At 42.9% G+C, this 24,101-nt stretch overlaps 1 protein-coding gene across 2 annotated transcripts in view; it reads left to right on the top strand.

The window, feature by feature from the left end:
- The first annotated feature begins 1,638 nt into the window (after positions 1–1,638).
- The window catches only part of LOC142296996 (cytochrome P450 2K1-like), an 86,711-nt gene continuing 64,248 nt past the window's right edge, over positions 1,639–24,101 (top strand). The window contains exons 1-3 of one of the 2 annotated variants that reach the window (XM_075341195.1): positions 1,639–1,787; positions 9,268–9,464; positions 16,540–16,693. In XM_075341195.1, coding sequence (XP_075197310.1) covers positions 9,282–9,464; positions 16,540–16,693 — 337 coding nt within the window. In that variant the 5' untranslated portion in view covers positions 1,639–1,787; positions 9,268–9,281. The remainder of the gene's footprint in view (positions 1,788–9,267; positions 9,465–16,539; positions 16,694–24,101) is intronic. The other variant, XM_075341196.1, reaches the window with a different exon arrangement.

The raw sequence follows: 24,101 nt of genomic DNA on the forward strand, positions 1-24,101 counted from the left end.
TTCAGCCAAATTTGTGTTCCAAAATTCAAATATTGCTTCTTTCCTTCCGAGCCCGGCCATTTGTCCAAACAGAAGTTTCTGACCACATGTTGGGTATCAGTGCTCTCAGGAGAAACTGGGTAACACATTGTGGTGTCCAATTTTTCATTCTACCCATTATAAAAGTAAAAACATTGGGGCTAAATTTTAGAGGAAAGATTATTATTAGAGATGAGTGAACCCAAGTTTCAGTGTTTGTACCTGAACTGCCCAATTAGTTACTTAGTGGGATGAATGGGCCCATTGAACTTCCGTTTGGTGGGGTAAGCCAAACTTTAAATGAAGTTCTGTTTGGGACCCGAACTTGACCTGAACCACAATGGAAGTCACTAATTGGGCAGTTCTGGTCTCTGCCCACATACAGCCAGCCATGAACAGATCACTTTTGGGGTGGGAGTATTTTTTCTATTTTTTTTTTTGTGCAAACTACATTAGATCACACTGTCGTTACCCCCCAGTGACAGCCGATTAAAGACTGAAAGCGACTCGCACTAGGCTGAGCACCGAGCATACCCGAGCACAGCGATGCTCATGCAAGTGAGGTTTATATGTAAAGCACCTAAACTCTGAACCTGAACTCAGTTTTTCCATATACCTTGAGTTTGTTTATCTCTTGTGTGTGTATTATGTTTGATAGACAGTCCGTAGTGTCCTTCTGTAGAAGGTCGCAGTATTTGACTACACAAGCTGCTCTCCGACTTTCCCTTTTTCCCTGCTTCGGGTTACTCCCTTTATCTTTAGGACCCTACAGATTTCCTCACCTTTTCAGCTGTTAATCTTCAGCACTTCCCTTTGTGTCTTTATACACTCTCATTCCCCATTACTCTGTGCTGGTGATAGTTTTAAATAACCTTTACAGACCTTGTGAGTGTAAGCAGTCGGCTTGTATTCATCTGGAGAAACTTTGTTGTTGATGCAGTTCCTCTCTCTGAGTCATCTGAAGATAAGTTGTTCTTGTACTTTCCCTGTGTGCTCCCTGCTTGTTCTTTAGAACTTAGTGGGGTTGACTAAGCGCTCATCCCATCCATTCTCTACCTAGGGCTTATTTCAGAGTCAGCCAGAGTCAGATATCCTGCTTGATACATAGGTGCAGAACCTATCTAGGGTGGTGAGGGAACCGGGACCAGTAGTAGGCTTGGTCAATCTCCCCCTTCCCTAGACATAGGAATTACCTTCCCTTTTGGCATATGCTTGATACCTCTCCTTACCTAGTGTGACATCTCTAGTGACTTCCATTGGGGTTCAGGTCAAGTTTGGGTCCCAAACCGATCTTAATTTAAAATTTGACTCAACCTGCCAAACCGAACCTACATCTCTAAATATTATTTTTTTCTTTCCACTTTGCATCAATTTCTGTGTAGCACCTGAAGGGTTTTGCAACAACATGGAGCCTAAACAAAAATCTTTTCCCCATGCATATGAAGAAGTAAAAAATGTCTTCTAGTGATTTTCTGAATGAACTATTAATCATGACGATGATTACACGGCATAAGAAAGTAATGACTATATACAGAACAGGGCAGAACATGGGTGGAACATTGGCTTTAGACAAGAAGCTGCCTGAGGACAAACAAGGTTTCCCCATTCTCACGTCTTTCCTAAGCTAGTCTCTGACAGATTAGTCAAGTTTCCAGTTGGAATGAGTAAGTCGTGCACTTGCGGCTCATAGACCAGCTCCCAGTTCTCCGATCACAATACTGGATTTTATAGTAGCTTTGGAAACCAGTGATTCTTGAATCAGAATAGAGGTGAGTTCTTTTCCCCTGACTTCTTCTATAACCCCAAATGCATTGTGTGAATAACCTAAGTTAGTAGATATAGATATTTACCTTACAGTTAGTTCAGTTTAAGAACAGGCTATATCTACTGAACTCTTTCTATAGGAAATTGGGCAGTTGAGGTCTTAGATGATTTGGTAAGACCTTCCAAACCACCTGTTTGAGAACAGAAAACAATGATGCAGTCAATTTTTGGAAATCCACATTTTTTTTACTTGCATCAGTTTTAAAGGCCCAGTTGACTATAAAAAATATTAAAACCACATTTTAAATAAGAGCTTACTAATGGCCGACATACACATTAGGCTAGGTTCACATTTCCGTTGTTTTGCATCAGTCACATGCATTGCTTGACGCTTGTGACTGATGCATTGTACAACGGATGACAAGAATAGAATTCATTGTCGGACTCCGTTGTAAAAGAGAGAACGATCAGCTGATCGTTCACAATAGCCGTCCGGCTTTTGAGAGCGAACAGATGACCTCCCGATGGCCGGCTAATGAGAGCGATCAGCTGATCATTCACAGCAGTCGGCCGCCGAGAATGTGTGCGGGCTGGGTGGAGCCGAGCGGGGTAATGTGTGCGGGAGGTGAAGTGCGGGGTGGGTGGAGCCGAGCGGGGTAATGTGTGCGGGCTGCGGAGTGCGGGGTGGGTGGAGCTGAGCGGGGTAATGTGTGCGGGCGGCTGAGTGCGGGGTGGGTGGAGCCGAGCGAGGTAATGTGTGTGGGCGGCGGAGTGAGGGGTGGGTGTGGCTGAGCGGGGCCATGTGGCGCTGAGGACGTCAGTGCCAGCGACTGCATGGCTGGGGACAGGTGAGTGTGAGTGTGTTTGTGTGTGTATGTACAAGCCGAGTGCAGGAGGGGGCGGACCCGAGCGGGGAAGTATCGGGCTCCCTGCACACGTAGCCAGGATAAATATCGGGTAACTAAGCAAAGGACTTTGCTTGGTTACCTGATATTTACCTTGGTTACGTGTGCTGGGAGCCAGAGAGAGCATGCGCAGCGAAATCCTACAGATTGTGCTGCTCAAAAAACGTTACAAGCTGCATTCCTTCCGCCCGGCAGTCAGTCGTTCCATGACTGATCAGTCGGGCGGAGGATGCAACGCAGCGTCATCAGTCACAATCCGCCGCTCATACAAGTCTATGGGAACAACAGAATCCACCAAACGGATTCCGTTGTTTACCAGAGCCGCGGATTGTGACTGATACGAATTGACGGAAATGTGAACCTAGCCTTAGCCTAATATTGGCAGAAGCTGCTATCTTCAAGTTTGGCCAACAGTCTAATGGGTATGGAGGCACTGGCTGACTGAATGTTAAGAGGGAAGTGAGATGTTGATGGAGCTTTTCCAATTTCATGGAGGTCAGTCATCGGCTGACATGTTAACCGGTGGATTTCTCATAGAAAACACAAGAGTGCTTTGGCGCACAACTAATCCTGTGTATGGGAGTGTTGGCTGAGTTGACCGTCATTCACTCAACCTTATCTAATGATGTCATGCTTAACTCTCTCTCTATTTATGTTTTGCTGTTTTATATAATCCTACCTGATTGACAACTTACTATGAGCATTTTAGTTGATAGAAGTCCCATTATGGGGAAAATGTCTCATGCATGGAGCGGAAAGTTAGTAAAGGGTTGGGCAAATCTGACTACGTCTCTCTTCGTTAAATTCTAAGTTAAGGAACTTATCAAACAGTAGTGGGAACTGGGACATTAATCACCTTGTCATCAATAATTAAGATCAGAAGACCTCTTTACTTGTAATTAGTTGTAATAAAAAGAATAGGACCCCCACCTAAGAGAATTTTGTAATTTCTTTTAAAAAAAAATATTATCTTTACACTTAACAGGGAATCTGTAATGAGTGGTAAAAAGCTGTTGGTTTATTTATATTTCATAGTAGGGTTCCATGATATTATGATACCTAGCACAGATAAAGTATACAACTACAGGTTGCAGCCCGCAGCTGTGCGCTTATCTTGGCAGTGTATCAGCCTGCAGCTGCACCCGCTCAGATTTGTCGCATCCATTAGATGCAACAATCCCAGCACTTTACCAGGCTCTTCCTGATTGCCGTTGTGCGGTGGCAATTGAGGTACAGCCCACAGCTGCCACTAAGCCATCAATTAGTAATTGAATGCATTGATGAGAACCCCATTACTAATCTGTAAGTGAAAAGAAATAAATACAAATGCCAAAAAATAAGTTATTTTGAATAAAAGACAAAAAACACCCTCTTTCACCACTTTCTTAACCCCCAAAACACCCCTGCAGGTCCGACATAATCCACGCGAGGTGACACGACAATTCACCTCTACTACATCTGAAATTACAGTGCGTGATTATGGAACATGTCCACACACTGTAACTGCAGGCAGAACCTGAGCCGTTATCAGCGGTGACATCACTCAGGTAGGTTGCGGTCACAGCTGGATGTTCCCATGGTCTTCCAAATGTGACAGCAGGTAACCTGACCTCAGAGTACTTCATTAAACTAAAGCCTGCTTTACACGCTGCAATGTATCTTACAATGTGTCGGCGGGGTCACGTCGTAAGTGACGCACATCCGGCATCGTAAGGTACATTGCAGTGTGTATCAGCTACGTGCGCTTGCGATTGAATGGTAAAATCTTCATCACATGCACGTCGTTCATCCTCATGAATTGAACGTCAGATTGTTCATCGTACCCGGGGTAGCACACATAGCAGTGTGTGACACCCTGGGAACAATCAACAGATCTTACCTCCGTCCTGCGGCTCCCGGCCGGTAATGCGGAAGGAAGGAGGTGGGTGGGATGTTTACATCCTGCTCAGCTCCGCCCCTCCGCTTCTATTGGCCGGCTGCCGCGTGACGTCGATGTGACGCCGAACGTCTCTCCCACTCCAGGAAGAGGTCGCATGGACGGGTAAGTACGTGTGACGGGGGTTAATCGTTTGTGCGGCACATTCAACAAAATTGAACGTGCCGCACATACGATGGGGGCGGTTACGATCGCATACGATATCGTATGCAGAATCGTAACATGTAAAGCAGGCTTAAGGTCAAATTAGCTGTGGTCACAGATTGAGTACGATGGGAACCTCCAGCTGTGACAGCAAATTACCTGAGTGACATCACTGCTGATCGCGGCTCAGTCTCTGCCTGCAGTAACAGCGTGCCAACATTTTCCATGATCGCACGTTGTAATTTCAGATGTAGCAGAGCTGAATCATCGTGGAAACTCATGTGCATTACGTTGGATCTGCAGGAGAGTTTTGGGGAATAATAATGTAGTGAAAGAGGGTTTTTTTTTGTCTTTTATTCCAAATAAAGCATTTTTTTCGATGTTAATGTTTATTTACTTTCACTCACAGATTAGTAATGGGGAGTCTCATGGAAACATCCCATTTCCATTCTAGGGCTTAGTGGCAGCTGGGGGCTGTCATTAACCCCTTAATACACCAATTGCTACCACACCAAAGCAATCGGGAAGAGCCTGGATGCGACAATCCTGGGTATCTGCAGGCTGCTATTTTTAGGCTGGGGGGCTTCCAATAGCCATGGGTCTCCCCAGCCTGAGAATACCAGCCCCCAGCTATCGGACTTTATCATGAATAAGTATCAAAATTGGAGGAAACCACACACTGTTTTTTTTTTTATTATTTATTTAAATAATCAAAGAAAAAAGCTGCATATGGTTCCTCATAGTTTGATATACTACCAAAAGAAGTGCACGGCTCGGGGCTGCAGCTTGTAGCCGTAGGCTTTATCTGTGCTTGGTATCATAATATGTGAGGACTCTACGCCAATTTTTTTTAAATGTATTTATTTTTACTTTACGGCATAGACCCACAGACAGGGTGTTACGGTTGCTGCGAGCACTGGAGACTATGTCCAGATTTCTTGCTACTGCACATGTGCGAGCGCTGGAGACTAAGTCCAGATTTCTTGCTACTGCACATGTGCGAGCGCTGGAGACTAAGTCCAGATTTCTTGCTACTGCACATGTGCGAGCGATGGAGACTAAGTCCAGATTTCTTGCTACTGCACATGTGCGAGCGCCGGAGACTAAGTCCAATCTTGGAGCCATTGCACATGTGCGGGTGACATCATCGCTGACACGAGGTCACATGTCTCTGACACCTTCTATGCCGATTGGTCGCTGGTCATGTGCTTGTGACGTCTTGCTCGGTGATAGGCCAGCATGACGTCACTCCTGTCGTTCTGGAAGCGGATTGGCTCTGGTGTCCTCCATCTTGGATGAGGCACAGAGTCTATATAAGACCCTGACACACGCCGCATGGTGCTCAGTCCTCTTGGTTCATGCATATGAGTAGACGCTCTGTGCGCGTTCCTCTAGGCATCTCTCTGTCTATGCTAGGTGAGCGCTACCGGCAGGGTAGCGTTCTTATACCTTACAGCTTCGGCTGCTGTCCGTATCCTTACCTCTTAGGGGAGCGGACATAGGCAGGTGCCTGAGGCACATGGTCTGGCTGGGCCTTGTGATTGTACTCGTAGGTGGACGTTGCCGCTAGGGTAACGTTCCTTATACTGCGTCTGGCAGTTGTTCGTATCCTCGCACACTAGGGGAGCGAACAGAGGTAGGAGCTTTGTGCGGCTTACGCTGCTGTTCGTCTCTTTTGCACCACTAGAAGAGCGGACCTAGGCAGGTGCCATATCTAGTGGTTCGTGTCCTTGCACACTAGTGGAGCGAACGCAGGTAGGAGCTTTGTGCGGCTTACGCTGCTGTTCGTCTCTTTTGCACCACTAGAAGAGCGGACCTAGGTAGGTGCCATTTCGCACACATTGCCTTTGTCTCTGTGATTATTAACAGAGATCATTCCACACACCCTCCAAGTAAGGGAGGAATTGCTTTACTTTCTTATTATATCCTTCTGTGAGTTAACAGAGGTATTGCACTCTGCCATAGTCTGCAGCAAAGTCTTTGCACGGTGGACCCTGACTGTCTGATACTCCTTTCGGTTATTATCAGACAGCCCCCCGTAACACAGGGTCTGTGATTGGAAGCGTCAGACACTATCACTCAGCCTACTGGTGCTGTCTAACTGCAACCAATCAGAGATGCTGGTGAGCAGGGAAATCTGTGCATATGGATGTGTCTAATGAGCGGACCCGGAAGTGAAAGAGCGGCTGTAGGAGCAGTTACAGCCGTGCCAAAGCCTCAATAAGTATAGTGTACTTGATTTATTATTTTTTCTTTTATTTTTTCGTTATTTTTTGTATTACCCGAGTGCCTGAACTGGATCATTAGCTGGAATTTCTTGAGAAATTGGGTACATTTGAAACCTGGGGATCCGGATATATACAGTCCGAGTCCGCCCATCACTATTCAGAACCTATTTTTTTGTATAGATATATAAACTGGGAATGCTTTAATCTAATTAATGTAATTGTGTAGGGAGCGTGGGAAGTGATCTGTGACATAACCTACTGTGTGTTCTCCCTGTGTTTGCATAAGTTGCTTGACTATAGGCAGGATGCATTTGTCTTTCGTACTCATCACCTGGTTGCCGCCACACAAGCTTAACACCATCTAAACCAAATAAGTTTATCTTTGTCTCATCAGACCAGAGATCATTATTCCAATAATCCATGTCTGCAGTCTGGTTGTCTTCAGCAAACCGTTAGGGCGGCTTTGCACGTTGCGACATCGCACGTGCGATGTCGGTGGGGTCAAATCGAAAGTGACGCACATACGGCGTCACTTTCAACATCGTACTGTGTAAATGCTAGATGATACGATGAACGAGCGCAAAAACGTCGTTATCGTATCATCGTTGCATTCACCGACATTTCCATTATGCCGCTGCCGCGACAGGTACGATGTTGTTCCTCGTTCCTGTGGCAGCACACATCGCTGTGTGTGACGCCGCAGGAGTGAGGAACATCTCCTTACCTGCCGCCGGCGGCTATGCGGAAGGACGGGGGTGGGCGGGATTTTTACATCCTGCTCATCTCCGCCCCTCCGCCGCTATTGTCTGCCTGCTGTGTGACGTCGCTATGACGCCGCACGACCCGCCCTCTTAGGAAGGAGGCGGGTCGCCGGCCAGAGCGATGGTCGCAGGGCAGGTGAGTGCATGTGAAGCTGGCGTAGCGATAATTTTCGCTACGCCAGCTATCACACGATATCGTACCTGCGACAGGGGCGGGGACTATCGCGTGCGACATCGCAGCATCGGCTTGCGATGTTGCAACGTGCAAAGCCCGCCTTAGGGGAGTTCCTTGTGCATCATCTTTAAAAGAGGCTTCCTTGTGGGATGACAGCCATGCAGACGAATGTGATGCAGTGTGCAGTGTATGGTCAGAGTGCTTATAGGCTGACCCCCCTCCCCCACCCCTGTAACCTCTGCAGCAGTGCTGGCAGCACTCATACTTCTGTTTTGAAAAGACGACCTCTGGATATAACGCTGAGAATGTGCACTCAACATCTTTGTTTGACCATGGCGAGTCCTGTTCTGAGTGGAACTTGTCTTGTTAAACCGTTGTATGGTCTTGGCCACCATGCTGCAGCTCAGTTTCAGGGTGTTGGCAATCTTCTTATAGCCTCAACCATCTTTATGTAGAGGAACAGTTCTTTTTTTTTCAGTTCCACAGAGAATTATTTGCCACGAGGTGCCATGATTGGCTTCCAGTGACCAGTGATACGTTTGTGTGAAAAAAAGGCAATTGTTGCACGTTCTGATTTGACCATCCGTGTGCCGTCCAGGTGCTGTCCATGTGCACGTATGTGTCACATACTGGAAAAACGCATGACACTGAAATTAATGGTTTGGATGTGTACAAGGTGTGCATCCTCTAGCTGTGTGTTTTACCTCTGCTGATTATCAAAAATAGGAGGGAGCTAAAGGCATTTTTAAAAATTCTATACAGGCAACTTCCGCATGCAATAAAGCTTGTTGATTGGCTGTGCTGCAGCCTTTCAGCAAACTTTATTAACATATGAAGAGTGCCCAAACACCAAACTCAGACAAAGTTTGATCCCCAGTACTCAAACATCGAAATCGGACACAAGTTCGACCCCTGGACACCCAGTGTACTTTACGAACCCCAAACTTTACCGTTTGAGTTTGCTCATCTCTATACATTACCATTCTGTAGCATAGGACACTGTAAAGGGTCCTGTAAGGGATTGTAGAATAAGAGCTGCTGAGAAAAAAAAATGCATTGCCTACTCATGTTATACGACTGCCAGGCAACAAACAAATATTGCACACTCTTGTAGCACTTGCATGACATATGATACTCGAAACAGATTTCACTCATCCAACTTTTTTGGATGAGAATGTGACCGATTGTTTTTTATATGCAACTGGTTGCAAGCCCTTATACAGTCAGTGAGATGGTTGGGTGAATCTGCAATATTCAAGTGATCATCAGTGGTTAGGAAAATACATGCCCTATACATGTTTCACTCTAATGTAAGATTCGCCTTTCTCCACCACAGGTTCTTCTGAAGATATGTTTCCCCTTGATCCGGTCACAGTTCTTTTGTCCATAGTGACATGTATCTTTTTGGCAATTGTTCTATATAAACAGAAGGAACGTGTTCATCCGAATTATCCTCATGGTCCCAAACCATGGCCAATAATAGGGAATATTCTTCTCATGAATGCTCAAAGACCTTACTTAACATTTCAAGAGGTAAGATCTGAAGAATATTATTACAGATTAATTGTTGTCTTGTCTCGAGCTAAATTGCTTGCTTGACCATGTAGAAACCGCTTCAATATTTCTTGTCTGATTTCTTTTAATTATTTGCATGGGAAATCCACTTTGTTATTCATATCAGGACTTTTTAAGTATTTTTTTACTGAAAAAGTTTTTAAAAAAATACCTGGTAGGAAAGAAAGTACAATGTCACTTCTTGGATCTTAATATAATCTCCAAACTAGGGACAGTCATAATATATTCCTGGAAAAAAAACTTAATTAATACAAAAAAAAACTCTTCCAAAATCATTTGGGAGACAGTTCAGGAAAAGATAAACTTTTGCAAATTCAAGCATCCAAAATCATTTTCTGAATCTATTTGTGCTTGAAAAACTCAACTCAACAATTTCTGAACATCTCAAAAACCTGTACTAGCCATCTTAATAATATTGACATTGCCCCTTCCAAGGCCTTTGACCCCGATTCATTAAAAAAGGGGTTTTGTATACACAGGACACAGGAATAAGCTGGGCCAAAATTTATTAAGATGCGCACACAACTTGATGAATACAGCACATCTTATCAGTGGAGTATGTCTCACCAAAAGTGTTAATCCAGTCAGACTGGAATAACATTTCTAGCATAAGCAGTGCCACCAAAACTGATGAATATTACTGGTGGGTGTTGCCATTGCCCGAAATTGGTGTAGCCTAAAAAGGTGGAAAGGTTTTGTGCAGCGACTGTATGACTTGCACAATTTTTTTTTGAGCTTTTCAAAGTGTATTTTCCCAGTTTTATCCCAGAGCGACTAATGAATAGGGGCCAAAATATGTTCAGTTGATCATCATGAAGGAGTGCTGTAAACCTGTGTTCTTCAACTTCAGTCCTCAAGGTCCACGTGCAGGTCATATTTCAAGGATTTTCTTTGCATTGTTTAGGTGAGGGAATTATTATCAAGGCATTAGAAATTTCCACAGGTGCCCTTATTTGTGCAATACTAAGAAAATCTGGTGGAGGAACTAGAGGACTGGAGTTGAGGTGATGGAGAGCGAGAGGACTCCACTGACCATAAGAGCTTACTCTCTACAGGAGAAAGAGAAGAGTCGGCTGACCATAAGATCTTACACTTGACTGGAGAAAGAGAAGACTCTACAGACCATAAGAGCTTACACTCTACAGGAGAGAGAGAAAGGACCCCCGTGACAATAAGAGCATATACTCTACAGAAGAAAGAGAGGACCCCACTGACCATAAGAGGTTACACTATACAGGAGAGAGAGAGAACCCCACTGAGCATAAGAGCTTAAGGCCGCTTTACACACAACGATATCGCTAGCGATCTCGTCAGTGATGGGACACGCCCAGATCGTTGCTACGATTTGCCGAGTCCGCTCATAGATCGTTTTGTAGTGGTCACACGTACCCATCTCACAAACGACGCAACATGATTCAGCGATATATTCTTTGACCAAGGCGGTCGTGTGGACACCATCACACAGCAATCCGCTCAACGATTCTGGCAATGACAGAGGCGTATAATTGTCCATAGCATACACCCTGGCGTGTGGTTGCCTCACCCTCTACACGCCCCAACTTCCATACTGTCAGAATCTTCTCCGGTCTTCTGTTACGTGATTGGTTGTCTGTGAAATAAAAGGCCGCATTTGCGGCTGCCCCCTGTGACGCAACCACCGATGGCGCACACGTGATCTGTTTTGTGTGTGTGCGGCATCCTTTATGCCTTTCTGTGTTCTCCAAGGTATGTTATTTTTTTTTTTTTTAAATTTAAAAAAATTAAAAAAAAAAAAAAAAAATAAAAAAGTGACATGCGGCCAACATGTGCTTACAGCGGTATGAACATATGAACAATGCAGGATAGGGCTCAGTGTTTTTTAACTCCGGAAGTATGCACAAAAACAAGGTCTAAAATTCATTTTAAAACAAATATGAACCTACCGAAAAGATGCAATAAACCAGGAAAAAAGATAGTAGCCGAAAATGAAATAACACACATGTCACAGCAGAGCTCTGTAATGAAATGCACACAGGACCGTGGGCAGCCACAAAGGACGTTAATGAAACTTTGTGTCCGCCTTATCAACCATGCCTGCCAAATCAGAACACAGTTGGTACCACCAATAAGAGCGGTGGAGACGTGGATCATTGCTCGTAACGCCACGTCCGCGTTGCTGATGACGGAAGCACTAATGATGTTCTTTGTCGTTGGCAGGGTGTTAAACGTAGCGATATGTCTGCTGCGTTCAAAACAACGAACAATATTTTGAAACTGAACGACGTGTCAACGATCAACGATTTTCGCTATTTTTAAGATCATTCGGAGTCGCTCGTAGGTGTCACACGCAACGACGTCGCTAACGATGACGGAAGTGCGTCACGAAAACCGTGACCCCGACGACATATCGTCAGATAAATCGTAGCGTGTAATGGGGCTTTACACTCTACAGGAGAGAGAGGACTCCAATGACCATGAGAGCTTACACTCCAATGAAGAGAGAGACGAACTTGTTGACTATAAGAGCTTACACTCTACAGGAGAAAGAGAGGACTGCACTGACCATAATAGCTTACACTCTACAGGAGAGAGAGACAAAGACTTACCCAGTGACTCTGGTCATGGAGAGTGACTCTGCTGTATAAACTGTGCTACTCTGGGAACCACTAATGTGTGATGTCCCAGGTTCTGAGATCCCTGTACAAGGTGTGAGAATGTGTAAGATGTTGTAGTTGTAGGCCATTATGGGAAGGCTCGTGTGGCAAAGCAAAATGACATCACCCACTCTCTGATCTTTTTGTAGTGAGGGAAATGGTGATGGAAAAGTTTTGCTGGGTTTTTTTTTATTGCTAACTGCAAATGGAATATTAAATTGTTTGAATTTCTATGCAATTGTAAATTATAGAAAATTCAACTTGAAAATCAGTCCTCTGCAGATCAATCCCCTCATTTATTGTTATTTGTAGTGATGGAGGACTCTTCATTATCTAGTGAGGTCACAAATAGAGATGAGTGAACCTTTCAAAGTTCGGTTCCTCGATCTTTAACGAGCTTCCCAGTTTTTGCCTACCTGTTCGACAAACAGATCGGCGAACATACCGAACCCATTGAATTCAATGGGAAGCCAAACTTATGAGTTGTAAAATGATGTAGGGGGCTGAAAAAAGAAAATAAAGCACGACATACTTATTGAGTCTCAACATAAAAAAAGGTAGAATCGTGGCACATGCTGTTTTATAAAAGTCCTTGCCGTATTATAAATGCATAAAAGGTGGGCGAGTCCGAGACCAGATGCTGACACTGCGGAGGATGATGGCCGTTTTGCACAACTGCACTTCTACGGGTCCCGGGAATACCGGTAACGTGAATCCGCCTCCACTTTAAAGGAAGCATCTAAAGCAGTGCCAGCATCTGATCTGAGACCCGCTCGCCTTTTATGCATTTATAAAAAACCATGGGGCCCTTACCGACAGCCAGACAGGTTTGTCAAGTCTTCATAAGGAGAATAGTCCTCCCTGTTGTCCCCACATAGCTTCTCATAAGCCAGATCAGATACCCAGTCTTTGCACTGACGAGGGGCAATCACCCCAAAACACATTGTCTGCAAATTGGGATTCTGGTCTGGCAATAAATCCTAAGTCTTATGAAAAGGCTTGTTTATTAAAAGCCACTTTTAACTTTTAGGATTGCTACTTCCAATAGGTGGCACTAGAGTTTGTCTCCTTCCTAACTGGAGGGACAATTTGAATAATAAACCATGGACTTTTATACAACAGCGAGTGCCACGATTCTACCTTCTCTTATGTTGATCTTTGCTGGACTGGTTCCCTTCTGGTCAGCACTGCTGCATAGAGCCTTGGTAGTTATTGTCACTCCTCCTGTCCTCTGCAGTATTGAACCAGGTGATCCGGTGGTGCGTTATTGCATCTGTTATTTTTGTTTGATATTTACCGAGTCTCCCCGTGGCTGTAACTGCTCCCACGGCTGTAAAGGCTCCGTTACACGCAACAATGTATAATGATATATCGCCGGGGTCAAGGATTCCGTGACGCACATCCGGCATTGTTAGTGACGTTGTTGCATGTGACACGCACGAATGACCGTAACGATGGAAAATACTGACCTTATCATCCATCGTTGACACGTTGTTCCTTTTCAAAAAATCGTTGATTGTTGAGCACGCAGGTTGTTCGTCGTTCCCGAGGTAGCAAACATCGCTACGTGTGACACCCCGGTAACGACGAACTGCAGCTTACCTGCGGACGCTGGCAATGCGGAAGGAAGGAGGTGGGCGGGATGTTACAGCCGCTCATCTCCGCCCCTCCGCTTCTATTGTGGGGCCACTTAGTGACGCTGCATGAACCGCCCCCTTAGAAAGGAGGCGGTTCACCGGCAACAGCGACGTCGCTAGGCAGGTAAGTCTGTGTGATGGCTCTGAACAATATTGTGCACCACGGGCAACGATTTGCCCGTGACGCACAAACAACGGGGGCGGGTGCTTTCACCAGTGATATCGCTAGCAATTCCGCTGCGTGTAACACCCCCTTAACACTGTTCCTGCAGCTGTACTTCCAGAAACGCTGATTATCCTCATACCTATTGACTGCTTTCTCCAGCCACCAGCATCTCTGATTGGCTGCTGTCAGAACCCGTCCATAGACAGTACGTATGATTGGTTGGAATCACAGACCCTGTCTGCGGGTTTCTATCATTGTATAAAATACATATATAAATAAAACAATTGACATAGGGTCCCCCCATTTATTGATACCAGCACAGATAAAGCCCACTGCTACAGGCTGCAGCCCCCAGCTGTGCTCTGATCTTGGCATTGTATCAAAATAATAGGAAACACATGCCACTTTTTTTAAACAACAATTCTTTAAATAAATAATTTTAAAAAAAGGCATGGGGTCCCCCAATTTTGTTACCCAGCCATGATAAAGAAAATCTTGACTTGACAAAGGCTACAATATGTAGCCGAAACGCGTTGAAACTGTCAAATGTTTTTCTACACTTTGAAGCTGTGCATGAACTATGCCTTACATGCTTTATAATTTTACAACTATACGTCAATAAACAAGCTGGAAATTTATCCTGAGTGGCGGTTACTATACTCCCTATGCGCTGGATTACTTTTTTCCTTCTTCAGCCATGATAAAGCACTACAACTGGGAGCTGCTACTCTCACGCTGGGGAGACCCATATATAATGGGCTCCCCAGCCTAAAAATAGTAGCTTGCAACCACCCAGGATTGCCACATTCAGTCTATATAAACCTAAAGAGTAACATCCCCAATTTTGCAAACCTTTCACTCTCTCTCTTCCAATGCTTTTCTTTTAATATACAATAAGAAATCCATCACTTTTAAAAAATTAACTTAATTTATGTTAAGAAATGTAATAAAAAAAGTGGGAAATTACAAATAGTGGTTTACACATTTCGAGGCGAAATTCCTCTTTGAGGTTATGATTTAAGAGACATTTAACCTCGAAACATGTAAACTGCTTTTTGTAATATACCTCTTTTTGATTCTATTTTGTAACTTGAAAAAATAAAAGTTTATTTTTTAGAAGGTCTGGATTACTTTTCGTGAATTGTCTATCTGGAACTTTGCTCTCTTAGGCCTGTGCCACACTCACGTGCCTCCGGTACGTGTTTGCCATTTTTTTACACGTACCGGAGACACGTACACAAGGGGACCTAGGTAATCCTAATGTTTTGGACACACGTAAGTATTTAGGAACGGAACGTGTGTCCGTACTTACGTGTGTCCGTGAGTTCCATACGCTGACATGTCCGTTTTTCTCCGGCAGCACGGGTATCACACGGCCTGCACCCGTACCACACGGATGTAGTGTGGATGCAGTCCCGTGTGACACGCGCCGGAGAAACACACGTGTCAGGTTAAAAATAAGAAAACCACACCCTCACCTCCACGAGCCCTGCAGTATTTGCCGCCGCTGTCCCCTGCATCAGTCCCCCAGTGAATTTGAACAACGCATCTTCTTCACTGGGGGCAGGAAGCAGCGTCCGCGGGGCGTGGCCTTTGCTGGACGCTGTCATTAAGCACCGCAGACAGCTCCGGAAGAAGCAGGTAAGGCAGGGCTTTCCGTTCTCCGTGTGTTATTACGTATAACACACGGAGAACACGTACGTGCCACAAAAACAGCACACGGGGAGCAAACCACCCCTTTAACACGTACGTGAAAAAACGATGCGGTTTTTTCACGTGTGTGTGACAGAGGCCTTACGGAGAGGTGAGTTGAACGTTTTCTCATTGTTTTGTTAGAATGCTTTTCTCATGCTGCAGCTCTTCTCTGGAATTCACTATCCCAGACAATCATGATAATTCCCAGTATCCCCAGTTTTAAGTGCCCCTTAAAAATACTTGTATTTAGGCAAGCTTATCACATTATCTTGGTAATCTAACATTTCACAGTTCTCCTTTTATTTATATTCCTTAAAAATCTGGTCCATTCTTTTTTCTGTTCCCAAACCCCTCCATCCTCAGTTGCTCTATAAACACCTTTACATGTAGAGACTGGATCATGCCGCTTTACATGAATACTCCCATTTAATATAAAGATGGAATAAATACAAAGACCTTCTACTTTTTCACTTCCCATATTTCCTCATAGATTGTAAGCTCTTGTGAACAAGGCCCTTACTCCTTTTGTATTGTTGAACTGTGTGATTTTGTCTGTACACGTCCCTCTGAATTGTGAAGTGCATTGGCATATGTTGGCACCATAAAAGTACTAATTACATTTGTTATAACTATTATTAAGCACAGGAATGTTGACAAATTTGTACTTGTGGGTATGTTTACAGCCTCTTCTTACTACACAGACCTGTTTTTGCAATCTATTCCATGGGTGCAGGAACTATAATAATATTGTAATTTGAGGGGAAAAGCAAGGAAGACAAAACAATAAATATGCATAAAAAGAAAAATGCTCTCAAAAACAGCTTTTTGCAGCAATTTCCAAATATGTGTTCCACTCCGACCAGCAACATATGAACGCAACCTTACAGCCTTGTATTTTGCAGCTCGCAAAAACGTATGGACCTGTGTACAGTATGAAGATTGGAGCCCAGAAGATGGTTGTGTTGTGCGGCTATGACGTAGTCCATGAAGCTCTTGTAACCAAGGCGGAGGTGTTTTCGGACAGACCTGTTTTCCATGGTTTTACAAGAGGATATGGTAACATTTATATGATATGTGATGTATATCTAACATATAAAACTGAGCATGTGTATGCATGTGTGTGTGTGTGTGTGTATGTGTGTGTATGTATGTGTGTGTGTGTATGTATGTATGTATGTATGTATGTGTGTATGTATGTATTTATGTGTGTATGTATGGTTTGTGTGTGTGTATGTATGTATGTGTGTATGTGTTTATGTATGTATGTATGTGTGTATGTATGTGTGTGTGTGTGTGTATGTATGTGTGTGTATGTATGTGTGTATGTATGGTTTGTGTGTGTGTACGTTTGTGTGTGTGTGTGTATGTATGTGTGTATGTATGGCATGTGTGTGTATGTATGTGTGTATGTGTGTGTGCTTGTATGTATCTATGTGTATGTATGGTTTGTGTGTGTGTATGTATGTGTGTATGTGTGTGTGTATGTATGGTATGTGTGTGTGTGTGTGTGTATGTATGAATGTATGTATGTGTGTATGAATGTATGTGTGTATGTGTATGCCCGCTAAAGGAATCCGAGCCATGGCATTTATGATTGCTAAATTTTCCACAGCCGACTCATTTGATTTAGGGAACGTCAAAGACTATTTCTGAGGGGATATTTTAACACCACACTTTACAGTTATTCGCCCCGCTTACTTAGTGTTTAGATGTCTGAGGTAATATATTGGTTGTTTTGACAGCCTGGATATTTATCAGGTGGCCTATAATAACCAATCACAGCTCTGCTTCGATATTGCTACGGGTCATTAATATGAGCTTTAATTGATTGCTATTGGCAACAAAGGACATTCTTAGTATAAGAAGCTTATTTGTCAATTATTATGATTTTGGTAGTGAGAGAGAGAGTGGGAGAGAGGGATAGAGGGAGAGAGGGAAAGTGATAGAGAGAGAGGGAGGGTGGGAGAGAGGGACAGTGTATGAGAGAGAGATGGGGAGAGGGATAAAGAGAGGGAGAAAGAGAGAGTGCGAGAGAGGGAGAGTGTACGAGAGAAAGATGAGTTTTCAAAAGGAAGGAATACGGGTTAAACTGCACTAAAACCTAAGGATTCAATGGATTGGTGAATTCCCTTTTATTTGTTCACAGGTTTACGCATTTAAGAGATATATCCATCTCCTTCATCAGGACATCCAAAAGGAATCATGTATCCTTTTGCATGTCCTGATGAAGGAGATGGCTATATCTCTGAAACGCGTAGACCTGTGAACAAATAAAAGGGAATTAATCAATCCGTTGAATCCTGTGATTTTAGTGTGGCTTAACCCATATGCCTTCCTTTTGAAAACTGATCCTATCCCTCGGGGCTCCTGCTGACCACTACCATTACATGCGGTACAAGGGGTTGTGACTCTCACAGCCCCACCAGGTGAGTGCAATCCTACTATTGTCTTTATTTTCCCAACTTGGTAAGACCCTATTGCGCTCTTATATCTACAGCTCAATCTTCTCGAGAGAGGGAGAAAGAGAGGGAGAAAGAGATGGTGGGACAGAAAGGGAGAGTGGGAAAGAGGGAGAGTGGGAAAGAGGGAGAGTGGGAAAGAGGGAGAGTTGAAAGAGGGAGAGTGGGAGAGAGGGAGAGTGGGAAAGAAGGAGAGAGAGGGAGAGAGAGGGGGAGAGTGGGAAAGAGGGAGAGTGGGAAAGAGGGAGAGTGGGAAAGAGGGAGAGTTGAAAAAGGGAGAGTGGGAGAGAGGGAGAGTGGGAAAGAAGGAGAGAGAGGGAGAGAGAGAGAGGGAGAGTGGGAAAGAGGGAGAGTGGGAAAGAGGGAGAGTTGAAAGAGGGAGAGTGGGAAAGAGGGAGAGTGGGAAAGAGACAGAGAGAGGGAGTGACTAAGTTACAATCCTGGGCAATGCCGGTTACTGGAGCCAGTGATAAGTAAAAATCAGGGGGGGGGGTTTGGACAAATTTTGCCTTTTTTCTGTAAAGAAATTCTTATTTTAAAGGAAATTGGTACGGACAATTTTACTAATCAAACTACTGGTATGGCTGTATAACTCATAGAACAAAAATATAAAAAACATAAAGTAAAGTTAAGACATCTAAACACTATCACAAAGTGACTGATGTAATCGAAAAAGCTCACAGACCAGCAGCTTGCGAATCAATATTTTCATCAGTTTTTCTAATCAGGCAGCATCCATTAGGATATATGTTAAGCCATAGCTTTGTTACCAATTCTCAAAATGTGCCTAAAAACCCCCATACAACAGTGATTCTCTGAAAATCAGAAAAGCCTAATAGCTTAAAATCATTTGCAACTTTAAAAACTAATTAGCATACTCCAAAAAGTTCAAATGTTCAGTTAACTCATTTTGCAGCCAGCAACAGTGAGCACAAGACAGAGGTTATATACAATAAAGAATCCTATATATAAATTTGCGCTGAACCACAACAAAATGAATTTGGAAAAAACTATGTAGTATATTTTATTTTATTTTATTTTGTTCTCCACTCATGTAATAAAACCAGGGGGATACACACAAACTCTAGCATAAAATACCATAAATCAATGAAGCAGATGGAGCCTCGGCTGACCGCTCACCTGCTAAATGTTGCAAAAATACAAGTACTTGTATACAATTTTGAAATGTGACAAAAAACAAAAAAAAACAAAAAAAGAAAAAGAAAAAATAATATAAATTTGAATAAAAACCTCAGGGAAGGTTTTCTAGTAGTTGACACAGACCCCTATATAAAAGAATTGGTGAGCATATTAGAAATATTAAAAGTAAATGCAATAAACACCCCCTGTCCAAACATTATACACTAAAACATGGTGGATCTCTTGAGGGATCCAAAATTTGGGGCCTTCAGAAAATTACAAAAGATTGGAGGGGTGGTGACTTTATTAAAAAAAATGTCCAGAGCTGAGAGTCAGTGGATCTTTGAGCTCAACACTCTAAAACCTAATGGACTAAATAATGATATTGAACTTTTTGCTTTCAATTGATAAAAAAAAACCCTCCCCCATTTATATTTATATTTATATTCATGCCATTATTTGCATCCGTCTTTGTATCCATATTTATATCCCTATCTCCTTTGTGTATAGAGGTATATATTTTATACATTCCTATATTCCCATATATTTTTCTACTTTTTATATTTTTTATATATTTATCTATTTATATATTTTCACTGTATTATATTTATATTGAGAGTATTATCTATATTTGCGGTTTTCTTTTATGGTTTTCCTTTATGGTCTCCTTTTAATTGCAAGAGGGATATCAGGTCTTTCTTTGTTATGTTGGCTATGTTTGGTGGTACATTAATGCATGTATGTGTGTATATATATATATATATATATATTTATATATATATATATGTGTGTGTGTATATATATATATATATATATATATATATATGTGTGTTATAATATTTTTTTCCAATGTTTTCCATTTTTATTGGTTAATTCTAATAATGGAATTTTAAATTAATTATTTTATGTATTTATTGCGTCGTATTTATTGTATTAAATTGAGGGTGTTCGTTTTTGGCTTGCAAATGGCCAACTAGTAAAACGTATGCCTTCATACTATTTTATCCTAAATTTCTGTAGTTTGTTATGTTATTGCAATGAGCTGTAGTATAAAATAGGGTCTCAGCTGGTGGTTGAGCTATCCTTGAGGAAGGGGACCGGTAACGCCCCGAAACACGTGTCGGATCAAGCTCAGTCCACCTATATTCTTTTTTACGGCGGAACAGCCGGGTCGTGTGTCTATTCAAGCGTCTGGATCTTCAATCTGCTGAAAAGGGTTAAGGCCCTAGCTAATCCTCTGGAATTTGGAAGGATCCTGTACCTAGGAGCTCTGCTGCAATTCAGGAGCCCTGGCGGTATCTTCTTATCAGGAAATCAGGAGCCTACACAGGGGAGTATTTGTTTTATCTCCATTGAAAATCCTGTGTTCAGGTATTTCTAAAAAGCGCTCAGGCGATATCTTCTCTCCAGGAATTCAGGAGCCTGTATAAGGGAAAACCTGCTGTGTTCCTGTTTAAATCTCCTACTCCGATACATGGAGAAAAAAAATCCAGAGCGCAGACAGCCTGTTATATTCTGCTAGAGACTTTGTATCCAGGAACTGAGAAACTTGTAGCACAGAGATTGCAACTATCTGTTAAAACTGCTACATTCTTGCAAATATTGAGCGGTAATATGCTAGATGTGCTGATATTAGTAATCCTGTAAAGGCAATTGCAGCTTTTGTGGAGTGCATGAATTAAAGCACTATTTGGGGACTTTTTGGTACTGCAGTACAGAAGTCATCTATCCTTAAAACGGAGGGTTGCTTTGTGTACTGTGTCAACTACTAGAAAACCTTCCCTGAGGTTTTTATTCAAATTTATATTATTTTTTATTTATTTTTTTCTTTTTCTTTTTTTGTTTTTTGTCGCATTTCCAAATTGTATACAAGTACTTGTATTTTTCCAATTTGTATGAATCAGCAAACCGTATAAAAGCTCAATCCCGATTCCGTCCTGGAATTGACGTTTTAAATGAAGTCAATAACATCAAGTGTCAAAATACTTATGGCTGGATAACAGCAGATGTCATTTCCCTATACACTTCAATACCTCAGCAGGTGGCGATAATGGCAGTCCAAAATCATTTAACAAAATACTCAAACTTTGATAATGAAAAAAATTTTTTCATATTAGAAGCCATCAGGTTTCTCATGGCAAACAATTATTTTTTGTTTGACTCCCAGTTTTTCATCCAGAAAACTGGGATGTCTATGGGCGCCAAATATTCCCCGTCAGTCGCAAATCTGGTTATGAGTTGGTGGGAAGAAACATATATCTATAGTGACAACAATCCTTTTGTGGAGCATGTGGTCTGGTACGGGAGATTCATCGATGACGTCCTCTTGGTGTGGGCGGGCGGTGGATCCCTCGTGTCGGACCTCATTGCTTACATAAACAACAATCCTTTCAACCTAAAATTTAAGGTGGACTTTCATCAGTGCACTGTGAATTTTCTGGATTTGCGATTGACGGGCTCTAATGCTGGGCGAATTGAAACATGCACTCACAGAAAAAAAGTATCAGGAAATACGATCTTGCACGCAGCAAGTCATCATCCTTCACACACTATTAAGGCCATACCAGTAGGGGAAATGCAACGAGCATATAGAAATTGCAACTCTCAAACAATCCTACAAACTGAAATAGATACCATTAATTTAAGACTCAAAAAAAGAGGTTATAAAAACTGGATGCTCAGCAGAGCTCAAAAAATTGTAAAATCAAAAAATACCTCATTAAAAACTGTCACTCAGATTTTGCCTAAAAATCAATCAACTGCCAACTCAGCTATTACTTTAGCATTACAATATAGCAATCAGTTTGCGGATATACGAAAAATTTTCTTCCGCAACCTAAGCATATTAAAAACAGATACAACTTTGAAAAAAATTCTTAATAATAATTGCAGAGTAGTTGCCAAAAGAGCAAAGTCACTGGGTGATAAATTATCCCCGAGTGACATTAATAATAAAAAATCGAATCTCTCAGGCACCAATTGGTTGTCTTTGAAGGGTTCTTAGCAATGTGCGAGAAAACAGTGTAAATTATGTCCACTAACTCCTAGAAAAACTACCTCTTTTGATAACAGCAACGCTAGCAGTAGCTATGCAATAAAAGCCTTCATTAATTGCAGAAGTACATATATAATTTATTTGGCAGAATGTACAACCTGCAAATTAAAATATATTGGAAGCACTAAACGGGAACTTCACACACGCATCAAAGAACACTTATATGATACAACACATAAAAAAAACTCCAAAGGCACCTCTCAGTTATCAAAACATTTTATTAATAAACATCAGGGTACAATTGACACTCTGTGGGTATATGGCATAGAGAGGGTACACAGGTCGCATTGAGGGGGCAACATGGAAAAACTTTTGCGTAAAAGAGAGGCCTGGCGGATATTCAAGCTGGGAACTACCTTTCCTCATGGCTTGAATCTTTGCAGAGACCTCATGATTTTCTAATAAATAAAAAAAACAGCGAAGGTCTGTTTTAGTGCTATACTGTGGCGAAAAAATCTCTGCATCTTATAAATATATTGGTAATTATATATTCATTAACACTGACCAGATGCATGAGCATCAGGTCTGAAAATATTTATAGGTAATTTAGTCACTCACAATTAGAGATGAGCGAACCGGTCCCGGTTCGGCTCGAGGTCGGCTCGCCAAACGGAGGTCTCGTTCGAGTTCGGTTCGTCGAACGTTCGACGAACCGAACTCGAACCAATAGGCTATAATGGGAGGCAATCACAAACACATAAAAATGCATTCTAAATGTACACATACAGTAAATAAACATTGCCATAACACTTACCGGTCCCCGCGATCCCTCCTGCACTCTGTCTCCTGCCGCAATTCCATCCGATGATCGCTGAATCCTCCCGGTGACCGGCACTGCCAGCAGAGAAGCAGGACCTATCGTGATGTCAAAATAGCCATGTGACCAGTCACGTGGCTATTATCTCATTGGCTACAGACTGGTCACATGACTATGACGCGTCATGTAGGACCTGCGAGTGCATCTCTCCGGTACACGGTGCACATTTGTGTATTGCCGTGTACCGGCGATATGCTCTAGCACACGGTCGACTCCCCGTTCCGTTAGGGACCGGCTGACACAGCCGGTCATTAACGGAGATCACCGTTGCCATAGCAACGCAGTTAGCGGTGACGTCACCGCTAACCGCGGCTCCGGGACCACCGTTGCTATGGTAACGCGTCTGTCAGCCTTACCGCTGTTACCGCTAGCAGCACTGATCACTCACGGAGTGAAGGCTGCACGCTGCTTCCCGATTGTAGTGAGGATTGTAGTGAGGATGAGGTGCCCCAGCCCATCAAGTGATGGGCTGGGGCACCTCATGCTCACTACAATCCTCACTACAATCCTGAAGTGCAGTTTCTTCAAATTCATTTAAAGGCACTTGGAGCGCTGAAATTGCTGCTTATAATTTAAGCCTCTATTAAAAACCTCTTATCAGCGCTGGTTTATTGGGGATTTATTGGGCTGACAGGGGTAATAAAGATGGAGTCTCTAATGTGTCTGTGTATTTATTTCTATTAAAGTATTTTTTCTCTGTGTGGTGTCTTTTTTTTAACCCTTTATTGGAGATTCTTAATGGCCGGGTCAAACATGCCTGACATTAAGAATCTCTGGCTTAATACTGGCTAGTAAAACAAAGCCAGTATTAACTCATGATTACCCAACAAGCCACCCGGCTCCAGGGCTGTTGGAAGAGTTGGATACAGCGCCAGATGATGGCACTTCTATGAGAGTGCCATTTTCTGGGATGGCTGCGGACTGAAATTCGCAGCAGAGGCGCCCAGAAACCTCGGGCTAACCTGTGCTGCGGATTCCAATCCCCAGCTGCCT

Source organism: Anomaloglossus baeobatrachus, chromosome 3, assembly GCF_048569485.1.
Source record: "Anomaloglossus baeobatrachus isolate aAnoBae1 chromosome 3, aAnoBae1.hap1, whole genome shotgun sequence".
Lineage (NCBI taxonomy): Eukaryota > Metazoa > Chordata > Amphibia > Anura > Aromobatidae > Anomaloglossus > Anomaloglossus baeobatrachus.